Source organism: Mustelus asterias, unplaced genomic scaffold (assembly GCF_964213995.1).
Source record: "Mustelus asterias unplaced genomic scaffold, sMusAst1.hap1.1 HAP1_SCAFFOLD_2497, whole genome shotgun sequence".
NCBI lineage: Eukaryota > Metazoa > Chordata > Chondrichthyes > Carcharhiniformes > Triakidae > Mustelus > Mustelus asterias.
Window position 1 is genome coordinate 15,967 of NW_027592442.1, and position 18,788 is coordinate 34,754.

The 18,788-nt window shown below is 53.3% G+C and overlaps 1 protein-coding gene across 1 annotated transcript in view; it reads left to right on the plus strand.

Annotated features, from left to right (window-relative positions):
* psme2 (proteasome activator subunit 2) overlaps positions 1 to 18,788 on the plus strand; it is a gene marked incomplete at its 3' end in the record, with an annotated part of 52,141 nt that overhangs the window by 13,947 nt on the left and 19,406 nt on the right. The window contains exon 4 of the mRNA XM_078207602.1: positions 2,096 to 2,193. Within this exon, the coding sequence (XP_078063728.1) occupies positions 2,096 to 2,193 (98 nt within the window). The remainder of the gene's footprint in view (positions 1 to 2,095; positions 2,194 to 18,788) is intronic.

Sequence of the window (18,788 nt, forward strand, 5' to 3'; positions counted from 1 at the left end):
TCCAAAGATGTACAGGTTAGGGTGGATTGGCCATGCTAAATTGTCCCTTAGTGTCCAAAGATGTACAGGTTAGGGGGGATTGGCCATGCTAAATTGTCCCTCAGTGTCCAAAGATGTGCAGGTTAGGGTGGATTGGCCATGCTAAATTGCCCCTCAGTGTCCAAAGATGTGCAGGTTAGGGTGGATTGGCCATGCTAAATTGTCCCTTAGTGTCCAAAGATGTGCAGGTTAGGGTGGATTGGCCATGCTATATTGTCCCTTATTGTCCAAAGATGTGCAGGTTAGGGTGGATTGGCCATGCTAAATTGTCCCTTAGTGTCCAAAGATGTGCAGGTTAGGGTGGATTGGCTATGCTAAATTGTCCCTTAGTGTCCAAAGATGTGCAGGTTAGGGTGGATTGGCCATGCTAAATTGTCCCTTAGTGTCCAAAGATGTACAGGTTAGGGGGGATTGGCCATGCTAAATTGTCCCTCAGTGTCCAAAGATGTGCAGGTTAGGGTGGATTGGCCATGCTAAATTGTCCCTTAGTGTCCAAAGATGTGCAGGTTAGGGTGGATTGGCCATGCTATATTGTCCCTTATTGTCCAAAGATGTGCAGGTTAGGGTGGATTGGCCATGCTAAATTGTCCCTTAGTGTCCAAAGATGTGCAGGTTAGGGTGGATTGGCTATGCTAAATTGTCCCTTCGTGTCCAAAGATGTGTAGGTTAGGGTGGATTGGCCACGCTAAATTGTCCCTTAGTGTCCAAAGATGTGCGGCTTAGGTGGATTGGCCATGCTAAATTGTCCCTTAGTGTCCAAAGACGTGTAGGTTAGGGTGGATTGGCCGTGCTAAATTGTCCCTTAGTGTCCAAAGATGTGCGGCTTAGGTGGATTGGCCATGCTAAATTGTCCCTTAGTGTTCAAAGATGTGCAGGTTAGGGTGGATTGGCCATGCTAAATTGTCCCTTAGTGTCAAAAGATGTGCAGGTTAGGTGGATTGGCCATGCTAAATTGTCCCTTAGTGTCAAAAGATGTGTAGGTTAGGTGGATTGGCCGTGCTAAATTGCCCCTTACTGTCCAAAGATGTGTAGGTTAGGTGGATTGGCCGTGCTAAATTGTCCCTTAGTGTCCAAAGATGTGTAGGTTAGGTGGATTGGCTGTGCTAAATTGCCCCTTAGTGTCCAAAGATGTGCAGGTTAGGGTGGATTGGCCGTGCTAAATTGTCCCTTAGTGTCCAAAGATGTGCAGGTTAGGGTGGATTGGCCATGCTAAATTGCCCCTTAGTGTCTAACGATGTGCAGGTTAGGGTGGATTGGCCGTGCTAAATTGTCCCTTAGTGTCCAAAGATGTGTAGGTTAGGGTGGATTGGCCGTGCTAAATTGTCCCTTAGTGTCCAAAGATGTGTAGGTTAGGGTGGATTGGCCATGCTAAATTGTCCCTTAGTGTCCAAAGATGTGTAGGTTAGGGCGGATTGGCCGTGCTAAATTGTCCCTTAGTGTCCAAAGATGTGTAGGTTAGGGTGGATTGGCCGTGCTAAATTGTCCCTTAGTGTCCAAAGATGTGTAGGTGAGGGTGGATTGGCCGTGCTAAATTGTCCCTTAGTGTCCAAAGATGTGTAGGTTAGGGTGGATTGGCCATGCTAAATTGTCCCTTAATGTCCAAAGATGTGCAGGTTAGGGTGGATTGGCCGTGCTAAATTGTCCCTTAATGTCCAAAGATGTGTAGGTTAGGTGGATTGCCCATGCTAAATTGTCCCTTAGTGTCCAAAGATGTGCAGGTTAGGGGGATTGGCCGTGCTAAATTGTCCCTTAGTGTCCAAAGATGTGCGGGTTAGGTGGATTGGCCATGCTAAATTGTCCCTTAGTGTCCAAAGATGTGCAGGTTAGGTGGATTGGCCATGCTAAATTGTCCCTTAGTGTCCAAAGATGTGTGGGTTAGGGTTAATTGTCGCTCAGTGTGTGGCGAAGGGGCCAGGACTTGGGCAGATCCTGCTCTGTGTTGGACTCAATGCAAGGACAGTGCTCCCAGATTGGGGATGCTGGAGGGATGGGGAGGGGACATTTCAAGGCATTCACACTGTGGTGACTGATTCTTTCTGTCCCTGTTTGAACGCAGCCCCGAAGTGCGGTCCACAAAAAGCCAATGATAAGATTCAGAAGTTACTCCAACACGTGAAACCCGAACTCAGATTATTGAAGGAAACTTGCATCACGGTGAGTGACACGCCCAGAAAAGAGGGCAGAACGGCCTCAGAGTCAGGTACAATACAGAGCTCCCTCTACACTGCCCCCGAGAGACAGGTACAACACAGAGCTCCCTCTACACTGCCCCCAGAGACAGGTACAACACAGAGCTCCCTCTACACTGCCCCCCAGAGACAGGTACAATACAGAGCTCCCTCTACACTGCCCCGTGAGACAGGTACAATACAGAGCTCCCTCTACACTGCCCCCAGAGACAGGTACAATACAGAGCTCCCTCTACACTGCCCCCAGAGACAGGTACAATACAGAGCTCCCTCTACACTGCCCCCGAGAGACAGGTACAATACAGAGCTCCCTCTACACTGCCCCCAGAGACAGGTACAATACAGAGCTCCCTCTACACTGCCCCCGAGAGACAGGTACAATACAGAGCTCCCTCTACACTGCCCCCAGAGACAGGTACAATACAGAGCTCCCTCTACACTGCCCCCAGAGACAGGTACAATACAGAGCTCCCTCTACACTGCCCCCAGAGACAGGTACAATACAGAGCTCCCTCTACACTGCCCCCGAGAGACAGGTACAATACAGAGCTCCCTCTACACTGCCCCCAGAGACAGGTACAATACAGAGCTCCCTCTACACTGCCCCCAGAGACAGGTACAATACAGAGCTCCCACTACACTGCCCCCAGAGACAGGTACAATACAGAGCTCCCTCTACACTGCCCCATGAGACAGGTAAAATACAGAGCTCCCTCTACACTGCCCCCAGAGCCAGGTACAATACAGAGCTCCCTCTACACTGCCCCCAGAGACAGGTACAATACAGAGCTCCCTCTACACTGCCCCCAGAGACAGGTACAACACAGAGCTCCCTCTACACTGCCCCGTGAGACAGGTACAATACAGAGCTCCCTCTACACTGCACCCAGAGACAGGTACAACACAGAGCTCCCTCTAGACTGCCCCCAGAGACAGGTACAATACAGAGCTCCCTCTACACTGCCCCCCAGAGACAGGTACAATACAGAGCTCCCTCTACACTGCCCCCAGAGACACGTACAATACAGAGCTCCCTCTACACTGCCCCCCAGAGACAGGTACAATACAGAGCTCCCCCTACACTGCCCCCAGAGACAGGTACAATACAGAGCTCCCTCTATAATGCCCCCAGAGGCAGGTACAATACAGAGCTCCCTCTACACTGCCCCCAGAGACAGGTACAATACAGAGCTCCCTCTATAATGCCCCCAGAGGCAGGTACAATACAGAGCTCCCCCTACACTGCCCCCAGAGACAGGTACAATACAGAGCTCCCTCTATAATGCCCCCAGAGGCAGGTACAATACAGAGCTCCCTCTACACTGCCCCCAGAGACAGGTACAATACAGAGCTCCCTCTATAATGCCCCCAGAGGCAGGTACAATACAGAGCTCCCTCTACACTGCCCCCAGAGACTGGTACAATACAGAGCTCCCTCTATAATGCCCCCAGAGGCAGGTACAATACAGAGCTCCCTCTACACTGCCCCCAGAGGCAGGTACAACACAGAGCTCCCTCTACACTGCCCCCAGAGACACGTACAATACAGAGCTCCCTCTACACTGCCCCCAGAGACACGTACAATACAGAGCTCCCTCTACACTGCCCCCCAGAGACAGGTACAATACAGAGCTCCCTCTACACTGCCCCCCAGAGACAGGTACAATACAGAGCTCCCCCTACACTGCCCCCAGAGACAGGTACAATACAGAGCTCCCTCTACACTGCCCCGTGAGACAGATACAATACAGAGCTCCCTCTACACTGCCCCTCAGAGACAGGTACAATACAGAGCTCCCTCTACACTGCCCCCAGAGACAGGTACAATACAGAGCTCCCTCTACACTGCCCCCAGAGACAGGTACAATACAGAGCTCCCTCTACACTGCCCCTCAGAGACAGGTACAATACAGAGCTCCCTCTACACTGCCCCTCAGAGACAGGTACAATAGACCGGTGAGTCTCACTTCTGTTGTCGGCAAGATGTTGGAAAAAATTATAAGGGATAGGATTTATAGTTATTTGGAGAGTAATGAATTGATAGGTGATAGTCAGCATGGTTTTTGTGGCAGGTAGGTCGTGCCTTACTAACCTTATTGAGTTTTTTGAGAAAGTGACCAAGGAGGTGGATGGGGGCAGGGCAGTGGACGTGGTATATATGGATTTTAGTAAGGCGTTTGATAAGGTTCACCATGGTAGGCTTCTGCAGAAAATGCAGATGTATGGGATTGGGGGTGATCTAGGAAATTGGATCAGGAATTGGCTAGCGGATAGGAAACAGAGGGTGGTGGTTGATAGTAAATATTCATCATGGAGTGCGGTTACAAGTGGTGTACCTCAGGGATCTGTTTTGGGGCCACTGCTGTTTGTAATATTTATTAATGATCTGGATGAGGGTATAGTTGGGTGGATTAGCAAATTTGCTGATGACACCAAAGTCGGTGGTGTGGTAGACAGTGAGGAAGGGTGTCGTAGTTTGCAGGATGACTTAGACAGGTTGCAAAGTTGGGCCGAGAGGTGGCGGATGGAGTTTAATGCGGAGAAGTGTGAGGTAATTCACTTTGGTAGGAATAACAGATGTGTTGAGTATAGGGCTAACGGGAGGACTTTGAATAGTGTGGAGGAGCAGAGGGATCTAGGTGTATGTGTGCATAGATCCCTGAAAGTTGGGAATCAAGTAGATAAGGTTGTTAAGAAGGCATATGGTGTCTTGGCGTTTATTGGTAGGGGGATTGAATTTAGGAGTCGTAGCGTTATGTTGCAACTGTACACAACTCTGGTGCGGCCGCACTTGGAGTACTGTGTGCAGTTCTGGTCCCCACATTACAGGAAGGATGTGGAGGCTTTGGAGAGGGTGCAGAGGAGGTTTACCAGGATGTTGCCTGGTATGGAGGGGAGATCCTATGAGGAGAGGCTGAGGGATTTGGGATTGTTTTCGCTGGAAAGGCGGCGGCTAAGAGGGGATCTTATTGAAACATATAAGATGATTAGAGGTTTAGATAGGGTGGATAGTGATAGCCTTTTTCCTCTGATGGAGAAATCCAGCACGAGGGGGCATGGCTTTAAATTGAGGGGGGGTAGTTATAGAACCGATGTCAGGGGTAGGTTCTTTACCCAGAGGGTGGTGAGGGATTGGAATGCCCTGCCAGGATCAGTAGTAAATGCGCCTAGTTTGGGGGCGTTTAAGAGATCCGTAGATAGGTTCATGGACGAAAAGAAATTGGTTTAGGTTGGAGGGTCACAGTTTTTTTTTAACTGGTCGGTGCAACATCGTGGGCCGAAGGGCCTGTTCTGCGCTGTAATGTTCTATGTTCTATGTTCTATACAGAGCTCCCTCTACACTGCCCCCAGCGACAGGTACAATACAGAGCTCCCTCTACACTGCCCCCAGAGACAGGTACAATACAGAGCTCCCTCTCCACTGCCCCCAGAGACAGGTACAATAGAGAGCTCCCTCAACACTGCCCCCAGAGACAGGTACAATACAGAGCTCCCTCTACACTGCCCCCAGAGACAGGTACAATACAGAGCTCCCTCTACACTGCCCCCCAGAGACAGGTACAATACAGAGCTCCCTCTACACTGCCCCCAGAGACAGGTACAATACAGAGCTCCCTCTACACTGCCCCCAGAGACAGGTACAATACAGAGCTCCCTCTACACTGCCCCCAGAGACAGGTACAATACAGAGCTCCCTCTACACTGCCCCCAGAGACACGTACAATACAGAGCTCCCTCTACACTGCCCCCAGAGACAGGTACAATACAGAGCTCCCTCTACACTGCCCCCAGAGACAGGTACAACACAGAGCTCCCTCTACACTGCCCCCCCAGAGACAGGTACAATACAGAGCTCCCTCTACACTGCCCCCAGAGACAGGTACAACACAGAGCTCCCTCTACACTGCCCCAGAGTCAGGTACAATACAGAGCTCCCCCTACACTGCCCCCCAGAGACAGGTACAATACAGAGCTCCCCCTACACTGCCCCCAGAGACAGGTACAACACAGAGCTCCCTCTACACTGCCCCCCAGAGACAGGGACAATACAGAGCTCCCTCTACACTGCCCCGTGAGACAGGTACAATACAGAGCTCCCTCTACACTGCCCCCAGAGACAGGTACAATACAGAGCTCCCTCTACACTGCCCCCAGAGACAGGTACAATACAGAGCTCCCTCTACACTGCCCCCAGAGACAGGTACAACACAGAGCTCCCTCTATAATGCCCCCAGAGACAGGTACAACACAGAGCTCCCTCTACACTGCCCCCAGAGACAGGTACAATACAGAGCTCCCTCTACACTGCCCCCCAGAGACAGGTACAATACAGAGCTCCCTCTACACTGCCCCCAGAGACAGGTACAATACAGAGCTCCCTCTACACTGCCCCCAGAGACAGGTACAATACAGAGCTCCCTCTACACTGCCCCCAGAGACAGGTACAACACAGAGCTCCCTCTACACTGCCCCCCAGAGACAGGTACAATACAGAGCTCCCTCTACACTGCCCCCCAGAGACAGGTACAATACAGAGCTCCCTCAACACTGCCCCCAGAGACAGGTACAATACAGAGCTCCCTCTACACTGCCCCGTGAGACAGGTACAATACTGAGCTCCCTCTACACTGCCCCCAGAGACAGGTACAATACAGAGCTCCCTCTACACTGCCCCCCAGAGACAGGTACAATACAGAGCTCCCTCGACACTGCCCCCAGAGACAGGTACAATACAGAGCTCCCTCTACACTGCCCCCCAGAGACAGGTACAATACAGAGCTCCCTCTGCACTGCCCCCAGAGACAGGTACAATACAGAGCTCCCTCTACACTGCCCCCAGAGACAGGTACAATACAGAGCTCCCCCTACACTGCCCCGTGAGACAGGTACAATACAGAGCTCCCTCTACACTGCCCCCAGAGACAGGTACAATACAGAGCTCCCTCTACACTGCCCCCAGAGACAGGTACAATACAGAGCTCCCTCTGCACTGCCCCCAGAGACAGGTACAATACAGAGCTCCCTCTACACTGCCCCCAGAGACAGGTACAATACAGAGCTCCCCCTACACTGCCCCGTGAGACAGGTACAATACAGAGCTCCCTCTACACTGCCCCCAGAGACAGGTACAATACAGAGCTCCCTCTACACTGCCCCCAGAGACAGGTACAATACAGAGCTCCCTCTACACTGCCCCAGAGACAGGTACAATACAGAGCTCCCTCTACACTGCCCCCAGAGACAGGTACAATACAGAGCTCCCTCTACACTGCCCCCAGAGACACGTACAATACAGAGCTCCCTCTACACTGCCCCCAGAGACAGGTACAATACAGAGCTCCCTCTACACTGCCCCCAGAGACAGGTACAATACAGAGCTCCCTCTGCACTGCCCCGTGAGACAGGTACAATACAGAGCTCCCTCAACACTGCCCCCAGAGACAGGTACAATACAGAGCTCCCTCTACACTGCCCCCAGAGACAGGTACAACACAGAGCTCCCTCTACACTGCCCCCCAGAGACAGGTACAATACAGAGCTCCCTCTACACTGCCCCGTGAGACAGGTACAATACAGAGCTCCCTCTACACTGCCCCCAGAGACAGGTACAATACAGAGCTCCCTCTACACTGCCCCCAGAGACAGGTACAATACAGAGCTCCCTCTACACTGCCCCCGAGAGACAGGTACAATACAGAGCTCCCTCTACACTGCCCCCAGAGACAGGTACAATACAGAGCTCCCTCTACACTGCCCCCGAGAGACAGGTACAATACAGAGCTCCCTCTACACTGCCCCCAGAGACAGGTACAATACAGAGCTCCCTCTACACTGCCCCCAGAGACAGGTACAATACAGAGCTCCCTCTACACTGCCCCCAGAGACAGGTACAATACAGAGCTCCCTCTACACTGCCCCCGAGAGACAGGTACAATACAGAGCTCCCTCTACACTGCCCCCAGAGACAGGTACAATACAGAGCTCCCTCTACACTGCCCCCAGAGACAGGTACAATACAGAGCTCCCACTACACTGCCCCCAGAGACAGGTACAATACAGAGCTCCCTCTACACTGCCCCGTGAGACAGGTAAAATACAGAGCTCCCTCTACACTGCCCCCAGAGCCAGGTACAATACAGAGCTCCCTCTACACTGCCCCCAGAGACAGGTACAATACAGAGCTCCCTCTACACTGCCCCCAGAGACAGGTACAACACAGAGCTCCCTCTACACTGCCCCGTGAGACAGGTACAATACAGAGCTCCCTCTACACTGCACCCAGAGACAGGTACAACACAGAGCTCCCTCTAGACTGCCCCCAGAGACAGGTACAATACAGAGCTCCCTCTACACTGCCCCCCAGAGACAGGTACAATACAGAGCTCCCTCTACACTGCCCCCAGAGACACGTACAATACAGAGCTCCCTCTACACTGCCCCCCAGAGACAGGTACAATACAGAGCTCCCCCTACACTGCCCCCAGAGACAGGTACAATACAGAGCTCCCTCTATAATGCCCCCAGAGGCAGGTACAATACAGAGCTCCCTCTACACTGCCCCCAGAGACAGGTACAATACAGAGCTCCCTCTATAATGCCCCCAGAGGCAGGTACAATACAGAGCTCCCCCTACACTGCCCCCAGAGACAGGTACAATACAGAGCTCCCTCTATAATGCCCCCAGAGGCAGGTACAATACAGAGCTCCCTCTACACTGCCCCCAGAGACAGGTACAATACAGAGCTCCCTCTATAATGCCCCCAGAGGCAGGTACAATACAGAGCTCCCTCTACACTGCCCCCAGAGACTGGTACAATACAGAGCTCCCTCTATAATGCCCCCAGAGGCAGGTACAATACAGAGCTCCCTCTACACTGCCCCCAGAGGCAGGTACAACACAGAGCTCCCTCTACACTGCCCCCAGAGACACGTACAATACAGAGCTCCCTCTACACTGCCCCCAGAGACACGTACAATACAGAGCTCCCTCTACACTGCCCCCCAGAGACAGGTACAATACAGAGCTCCCTCTACACTGCCCCCCAGAGACAGGTACAATACAGAGCTCCCCCTACACTGCCCCCAGAGACAGGTACAATACAGAGCTCCCTCTACACTGCCCCGTGAGACAGATACAATACAGAGCTCCCTCTACACTGCCCCTCAGAGACAGGTACAATACAGAGCTCCCTCTACACTGCCCCCAGAGACAGGTACAATACAGAGCTCCCTCTACACTGCCCCCAGAGACAGGTACAATACAGAGCTCCCTCTACACTGCCCCTCAGAGACAGGTACAATACAGAGCTCCCTCTACACTGCCCCTCAGAGACAGGTACAATAGACCGGTGAGTCTCACTTCTGTTGTCGGCAAGATGTTGGAAAAAATTATAAGGGATAGGATTTATAGTTATTTGGAGAGTAATGAATTGATAGGTGATAGTCAGCATGGTTTTTGTGGCAGGTAGGTCGTGCCTTACTAACCTTATTGAGTTTTTTGAGAAAGTGACCAAGGAGGTGGATGGGGGCAGGGCAGTGGACGTGGTATATATGGATTTTAGTAAGGCGTTTGATAAGGTTCACCATGGTAGGCTTCTGCAGAAAATGCAGATGTATGGGATTGGGGGTGATCTAGGAAATTGGATCAGGAATTGGCTAGCGGATAGGAAACAGAGGGTGGTGGTTGATAGTAAATATTCATCATGGAGTGCGGTTACAAGTGGTGTACCTCAGGGATCTGTTTTGGGGCCACTGCTGTTTGTAATATTTATTAATGATCTGGATGAGGGTATAGTTGGGTGGATTAGCAAATTTGCTGATGACACCAAAGTCGGTGGTGTGGTAGACAGTGAGGAAGGGTGTCGTAGTTTGCAGGATGACTTAGACAGGTTGCAAAGTTGGGCCGAGAGGTGGCGGATGGAGTTTAATGCGGAGAAGTGTGAGGTAATTCACTTTGGTAGGAATAACAGATGTGTTGAGTATAGGGCTAACGGGAGGACTTTGAATAGTGTGGAGGAGCAGAGGGATCTAGGTGTATGTGTGCATAGATCCCTGAAAGTTGGGAATCAAGTAGATAAGGTTGTTAAGAAGGCATATGGTGTCTTGGCGTTTATTGGTAGGGGGATTGAATTTAGGAGTCGTAGCGTTATGTTGCAACTGTACACAACTCTGGTGCGGCCGCACTTGGAGTACTGTGTGCAGTTCTGGTCCCCACATTACAGGAAGGATGTGGAGGCTTTGGAGAGGGTGCAGAGGAGGTTTACCAGGATGTTGCCTGGTATGGAGGGGAGATCCTATGAGGAGAGGCTGAGGGATTTGGGATTGTTTTCGCTGGAAAGGCGGCGGCTAAGAGGGGATCTTATTGAAACATATAAGATGATTAGAGGTTTAGATAGGGTGGATAGTGATAGCCTTTTTCCTCTGATGGAGAAATCCAGCACGAGGGGGCATGGCTTTAAATTGAGGGGGGGTAGTTATAGAACCGATGTCAGGGGTAGGTTCTTTACCCAGAGGGTGGTGAGGGATTGGAATGCCCTGCCAGGATCAGTAGTAAATGCGCCTAGTTTGGGGGCGTTTAAGAGATCCGTAGATAGGTTCATGGACGAAAAGAAATTGGTTTAGGTTGGAGGGTCACAGTTTTTTTTTAACTGGTCGGTGCAACATCGTGGGCCGAAGGGCCTGTTCTGCGCTGTAATGTTCTATGTTCTATGTTCTATACAGAGCTCCCTCTACACTGCCCCCAGCGACAGGTACAATACAGAGCTCCCTCTACACTGCCCCCAGAGACAGGTACAATACAGAGCTCCCTCTCCACTGCCCCCAGAGACAGGTACAATAGAGAGCTCCCTCAACACTGCCCCCAGAGACAGGTACAATACAGAGCTCCCTCTACACTGCCCCCAGAGACAGGTACAATACAGAGCTCCCTCTACACTGCCCCCCAGAGACAGGTACAATACAGAGCTCCCTCTACACTGCCCCCAGAGACAGGTACAATACAGAGCTCCCTCTACACTGCCCCCAGAGACAGGTACAATACAGAGCTCCCTCTACACTGCCCCCAGAGACAGGTACAATACAGAGCTCCCTCTACACTGCCCCCAGAGACACGTACAATACAGAGCTCCCTCTACACTGCCCCCAGAGACAGGTACAATACAGAGCTCCCTCTACACTGCCCCCAGAGACAGGTACAACACAGAGCTCCCTCTACACTGCCCCCCCAGAGACAGGTACAATACAGAGCTCCCTCTACACTGCCCCCAGAGACAGGTACAACACAGAGCTCCCTCTACACTGCCCCAGAGTCAGGTACAATACAGAGCTCCCCCTACACTGCCCCCCAGAGACAGGTACAATACAGAGCTCCCCCTACACTGCCCCCAGAGACAGGTACAACACAGAGCTCCCTCTACACTGCCCCCCAGAGACAGGGACAATACAGAGCTCCCTCTACACTGCCCCGTGAGACAGGTACAATACAGAGCTCCCTCTACACTGCCCCCAGAGACAGGTACAATACAGAGCTCCCTCTACACTGCCCCCAGAGACAGGTACAATACAGAGCTCCCTCTACACTGCCCCCAGAGACAGGTACAACACAGAGCTCCCTCTATAATGCCCCCAGAGACAGGTACAACACAGAGCTCCCTCTACACTGCCCCCAGAGACAGGTACAATACAGAGCTCCCTCTACACTGCCCCCCAGAGACAGGTACAATACAGAGCTCCCTCTACACTGCCCCCAGAGACAGGTACAATACAGAGCTCCCTCTACACTGCCCCCAGAGACAGGTACAATACAGAGCTCCCTCTACACTGCCCCCAGAGACAGGTACAACACAGAGCTCCCTCTACACTGCCCCCCAGAGACAGGTACAATACAGAGCTCCCTCTACACTGCCCCCCAGAGACAGGTACAATACAGAGCTCCCTCAACACTGCCCCCAGAGACAGGTACAATACAGAGCTCCCTCTACACTGCCCCGTGAGACAGGTACAATACTGAGCTCCCTCTACACTGCCCCCAGAGACAGGTACAATACAGAGCTCCCTCTACACTGCCCCCCAGAGACAGGTACAATACAGAGCTCCCTCGACACTGCCCCCAGAGACAGGTACAATACAGAGCTCCCTCTACACTGCCCCCCAGAGACAGGTACAATACAGAGCTCCCTCTGCACTGCCCCCAGAGACAGGTACAATACAGAGCTCCCTCTACACTGCCCCCAGAGACAGGTACAATACAGAGCTCCCCCTACACTGCCCCGTGAGACAGGTACAATACAGAGCTCCCTCTACACTGCCCCCAGAGACAGGTACAATACAGAGCTCCCTCTACACTGCCCCCAGAGACAGGTACAATACAGAGCTCCCTCTGCACTGCCCCCAGAGACAGGTACAATACAGAGCTCCCTCTACACTGCCCCCAGAGACAGGTACAATACAGAGCTCCCCCTACACTGCCCCGTGAGACAGGTACAATACAGAGCTCCCTCTACACTGCCCCCAGAGACAGGTACAATACAGAGCTCCCTCTACACTGCCCCCAGAGACAGGTACAATACAGAGCTCCCTCTACACTGCCCCAGAGACAGGTACAATACAGAGCTCCCTCTACACTGCCCCCAGAGACAGGTACAATACAGAGCTCCCTCTACACTGCCCCCAGAGACACGTACAATACAGAGCTCCCTCTACACTGCCCCCAGAGACAGGTACAATACAGAGCTCCCTCTACACTGCCCCCAGAGACAGGTACAATACAGAGCTCCCTCTACACTGCCCCCAGAGACAGGTACAACACAGAGCTCCCTCTACACTGCCCCCCAGAGACAGGTACAATACAGAGCTCCCTCAACACTGCCCCCAGAGACAGGTACAATACAGAGCTCCCTCTACACTGCCCCGTGAGACAGGTACAATACTGAGCTCCCTCTACACTGCCCCCAGAGACAGGTACAATACAGAGCTCCCTCTACACTGCCCCCCAGAGACAGGTACAATACAGAGCTCCCTCTACACTGCCCCCAGAGACAGGTACAATACAGAGCTCCCTCTACACTGCCCCCAGAGACAGGTACAATACAGAGCTCCCTCTACACTGCCCCCCAGAGACAGGTACAATACAGAGCTCCCTCTACACTGCCCCGTGAGACAGGTACAATACAGAGCTCCCTCTACACTGCCCCCAGAGACAGGTACAATACAGAGCTCCCTCTACACTGCCCCCAGAGACAGGTACAATACAGAGCTCCCTCTACACTGCCCCCAGAGACAGGTACAACACAGAGCTCCCTCTATAATGCCCCCAGAGACAGGTACAACACAGAGCTCCCTCTACACTGCCCCCAGAGACAGGTACAATACAGAGCTCCCTCTACACTGCCCCCCAGAGACAGGTACAATACAGAGCTCCCTCTACACTGCCCCCAGAGACAGGTACAATACAGAGCTCCCTCTACACTGCCCCCAGAGACAGGTACAATACAGAGCTCCCTCTACACTGCCCCCAGAGACAGGTACAATACAGAGCTCCCTCTACACTGCCCCCAGAGACACGTACAATACAGAGCTCCCTCTACACTGCCCCCAGAGACAGGTACAATACAGAGCTCCCTCTACACTGCCCCCAGAGACAGGTACAACACAGAGCTCCCTCTACACTGCCCCCCCAGAGACAGGTACAATACAGAGCTCCCTCTACACTGCCCCCAGAGACAGGTACAACACAGAGCTCCCTCTACACTGCCCCAGAGTCAGGTACAATACAGAGCTCCCCCTACACTGCCCCCCAGAGACAGGTACAATACAGAGCTCCCCCTACACTGCCCCCAGAGACAGGTACAACACAGAGCTCCCTCTACACTGCCCCCCAGAGACAGGGACAATACAGAGCTCCCTCTACACTGCCCCGTGAGACAGGTACAATACAGAGCTCCCTCTACACTGCCCCCAGAGACAGGTACAATACAGAGCTCCCTCTACACTGCCCCCAGAGACAGGTACAATACAGAGCTCCCTCTACACTGCCCCCAGAGACAGGTACAACACAGAGCTCCCTCTATAATGCCCCCAGAGACAGGTACAACACAGAGCTCCCTCTACACTGCCCCCAGAGACAGGTACAATACAGAGCTCCCTCTACACTGCCCCCCAGAGACAGGTACAATACAGAGCTCCCTCTACACTGCCCCCAGAGACAGGTACAATACAGAGCTCCCTCTACACTGCCCCCAGAGACAGGTACAATACAGAGCTCCCTCTACACTGCCCCCAGAGACAGGTACAACACAGAGCTCCCTCTACACTGCCCCCCAGAGACAGGTACAATACAGAGCTCCCTCTACACTGCCCCCCAGAGACAGGTACAATACAGAGCTCCCTCAACACTGCCCCCAGAGACAGGTACAATACAGAGCTCCCTCTACACTGCCCCGTGAGACAGGTACAATACTGAGCTCCCTCTACACTGCCCCCAGAGACAGGTACAATACAGAGCTCCCTCTACACTGCCCCCCAGAGACAGGTACAATACAGAGCTCCCTCGACACTGCCCCCAGAGACAGGTACAATACAGAGCTCCCTCTACACTGCCCCCCAGAGACAGGTACAATACAGAGCTCCCTCTGCACTGCCCCCAGAGACAGGTACAATACAGAGCTCCCTCTACACTGCCCCCAGAGACAGGTACAATACAGAGCTCCCCCTACACTGCCCCGTGAGACAGGTACAATACAGAGCTCCCTCTACACTGCCCCCAGAGACAGGTACAATACAGAGCTCCCTCTACACTGCCCCCAGAGACAGGTACAATACAGAGCTCCCTCTGCACTGCCCCCAGAGACAGGTACAATACAGAGCTCCCTCTACACTGCCCCCAGAGACAGGTACAATACAGAGCTCCCCCTACACTGCCCCGTGAGACAGGTACAATACAGAGCTCCCTCTACACTGCCCCCAGAGACAGGTACAATACAGAGCTCCCTCTACACTGCCCCCAGAGACAGGTACAATACAGAGCTCCCTCTACACTGCCCCAGAGACAGGTACAATACAGAGCTCCCTCTACACTGCCCCCAGAGACAGGTACAATACAGAGCTCCCTCTACACTGCCCCCAGAGACACGTACAATACAGAGCTCCCTCTACACTGCCCCCAGAGACAGGTACAATACAGAGCTCCCTCTACACTGCCCCCAGAGACAGGTACAATACAGAGCTCCCTCTACACTGCCCCCAGAGACAGGTACAACACAGAGCTCCCTCTACACTGCCCCCCAGAGACAGGTACAATACAGAGCTCCCTCAACACTGCCCCCAGAGACAGGTACAATACAGAGCTCCCTCTACACTGCCCCGTGAGACAGGTACAATACTGAGCTCCCTCTACACTGCCCCCAGAGACAGGTACAATACAGAGCTCCCTCTACACTGCCCCCCAGAGACAGGTACAATACAGAGCTCCCTCTACACTGCCCCCAGAGACAGGTACAATACAGAGCTCCCTCTACACTGCCCCCAGAGACAGGTACAATACAGAGCTCCCTCTACACTGCCCCCCAGAGACAGGTACAATACAGAGCTCCCTCTACACTGCCCCGTGAGACAGGTACAATACAGAGCTCCCTCTACACTGCCCCCAGAGACAGGTACAATACAGAGCTCCCTCTACACTGCCCCCAGAGACAGGTACAATACAGAGCTCCCTCTACACTGCCCCCAGAGACAGGTACAACACAGAGCTCCCTCTATAATGCCCCCAGAGACAGGTACAACACAGAGCTCCCTCTACACTGCCCCCAGAGACAGGTACAATACAGAGCTCCCTCTACACTGCCCCCCAGAGACAGGTACAATACAGAGCTCCCTCTACACTGCCCCCAGAGACAGGTACAATACAGAGCTCCCTCTACACTGCCCCCAGAGACAGGTACAATACAGAGCTCCCTCTACACTGCCCCCAGAGACAGGTACAACACAGAGCTCCCTCTACACTGCCCCCCAGAGACAGGTACAATACAGAGCTCCCTCTACACTGCCCCCCAGAGACAGGTACAATACAGAGCTCCCTCAACACTGCCCCCAGAGACAGGTACAATACAGAGCTCCCTCTACACTGCCCCGTGAGACAGGTACAATACTGAGCTCCCTCTACACTGCCCCCAGAGACAGGTACAATACAGAGCTCCCTCTACACTGCCCCCCAGAGACAGGTACAATACAGAGCTCCCTCGACACTGCCCCCAGAGACAGGTACAATACAGAGCTCCCTCTACACTGCCCCCCAGAGACAGGTACAATACAGAGCTCCCTCTGCACTGCCCCCAGAGACAGGTACAATACAGAGCTCCCTCTACACTGCCCCCAGAGACAGGTACAATACAGAGCTCCCCCTACACTGCCCCGTGAGACAGGTACAATACAGAGCTCCCTCTACACTGCCCCCAGAGACAGGTACAATACAGAGCTCCCTCTACACTGCCCCCAGAGACAGGTACAATACAGAGCTCCCTCTACACTGCCCCAGAGACAGGTACAATACAGAGCTCCCTCTACACTGCCCCCAGAGACAGGTACAATACAGAGCTCCCTCTACACTGCCCCCAGAGACACGTACAATACAGAGCTCCCTCTACACTGCCCCCAGAGACAGGTACAATACAGAGCTCCCTCTACACTGCCCCCAGAGACAGGTACAATACAGAGCTCCCTCTACACTGCCCCCAGAGACAGGTACAACACAGAGCTCCCTCTACACTGCCCCCAGAGACAGGTACAATACAGAGCTCCCTCAACACTGCCCCCAGAGACAGGTACAATACAGAGCTCCCTCTACACTGCCCCGTGAGACAGGTACAATACTGAGCTCCCTCTACACTGCCCCCAGAGACAGGTACAATACAGAGCTCCCTCTACACTGCCCCCCAGAGACAGGTACAATACAGAGCTCCCTCTACACTGCCCCCAGAGACAGGTACAATACAGAGCTCCCTCTACACTGCCCCCAGAGACAGGTACAATACAGAGCTCCCTCTACACTGCCCCCCAGAGACAGGTACAATACAGAGCTCCCTCTACACTGCCCCCAGAGACAGGTACAATACAGAGCTCCCTCTACACTGCCCCCAGAGACAGGTACAATACAGAGCTCCCTCTACACTGCCCCCAGAGACAGGTACAATACAGAGCTCCCTCTACACTGCCCCCCAGAGACAGGTACAATACAGAGCTCCCTCTACACTGCCCCCAGAGACAGGTACAATACAGAGCTCCCTCTACACTGCCCCCAGAGACAGGTACAATACAGAGCTCCCTCTACACTGCCCCCAGAGACAGGTACAATACAGAGCTCCCTCTACACTGCCCCCCAGAGACAGGTACAATACAGAGCTCCCTCTACACTGCCCCCAGAGACAGGTACAACACAGAGCTCCCTCTACACTGCCCCCCAGAGACAGGTACAATACAGAGCTCCCTTTACACTGCCCCCAGAGACAGGTACAATACAGAGCTCCCTCTACACTGCCCCCAGAGACAGGTACAATACAGAGCTCCCTCTACACTGCCCCGTGAGACAGGTACAATACAGAGCACCCTCTACACTGCCTCCAGAGACAGGTACAATACAGAGCTCCCTCTACACTGCCCCCCAGAGACAGGTACAATACAGAGCTCCCTCTACACTGCCCCCAGAGACAGGTACAATACAGAGCTCCCTCTACACTGCCCCAGAGACAGGTACAATACAGAGCTCACTCTACACTGCCCCCAGAGACAGGTACAATACAGAGCACCCTCTACACTGCCCCCGGAGACTGGTACAACACAGAGCTCCCTCTACACTGCCCCCAGAGACAGGTACAATACAGAGCTCCCTCTACACTGCCCCCAGAGACAGGTACAATACAGAGCTCCCTCTACACTGCCCCTCAGAGACGGGTACAATACAGAGCTCCCTCTACACTGCCCCCAGAGACTGGTACAATACAGAGCTCCCTCGACACTGCCCCCCAGAGACAGGTACAATACAGAGCTCCCTCTACACTGCCCCTCAGAGACAGGTACAATACACAGCTCCCTTTACACTGCCCCCAGAGACAGGTACAATACAGAGCTCCCTCTACACTGCCCCTCAGAGACAGGTACAATACGGAACTCCCTCTACACTGCCCCCAGAGACAGGTACAATACAGAGCTCCCTCTACACTGCCCCCCAGAGACACGTACAATACAGAGCTCCCTCTACGCTGCCCCCAGAGACAGGTACAATACAGAGCTCCCTCTACACTGCCCCCAGAGGCAGGTACAATACAGAGCTCCCTCTACACTGCCCCCAGAGACAGGTACAATACAGAGCTCCCTCTACACTGCCCCCCAGAGACAGGTACAATACAGAGCACCCTCTACACTGCCCCCCAGAGACAGGTACAATACAGAGCTCCCTCTACACTGCCCCCAGAGACAGGTACAATACAGAGCTCCCTCTACACTGCCCCCAGAGACAGGTACAATACAGAGCTCCCTCTACACTGCCCCCCAGAGACAGGTACAATACAG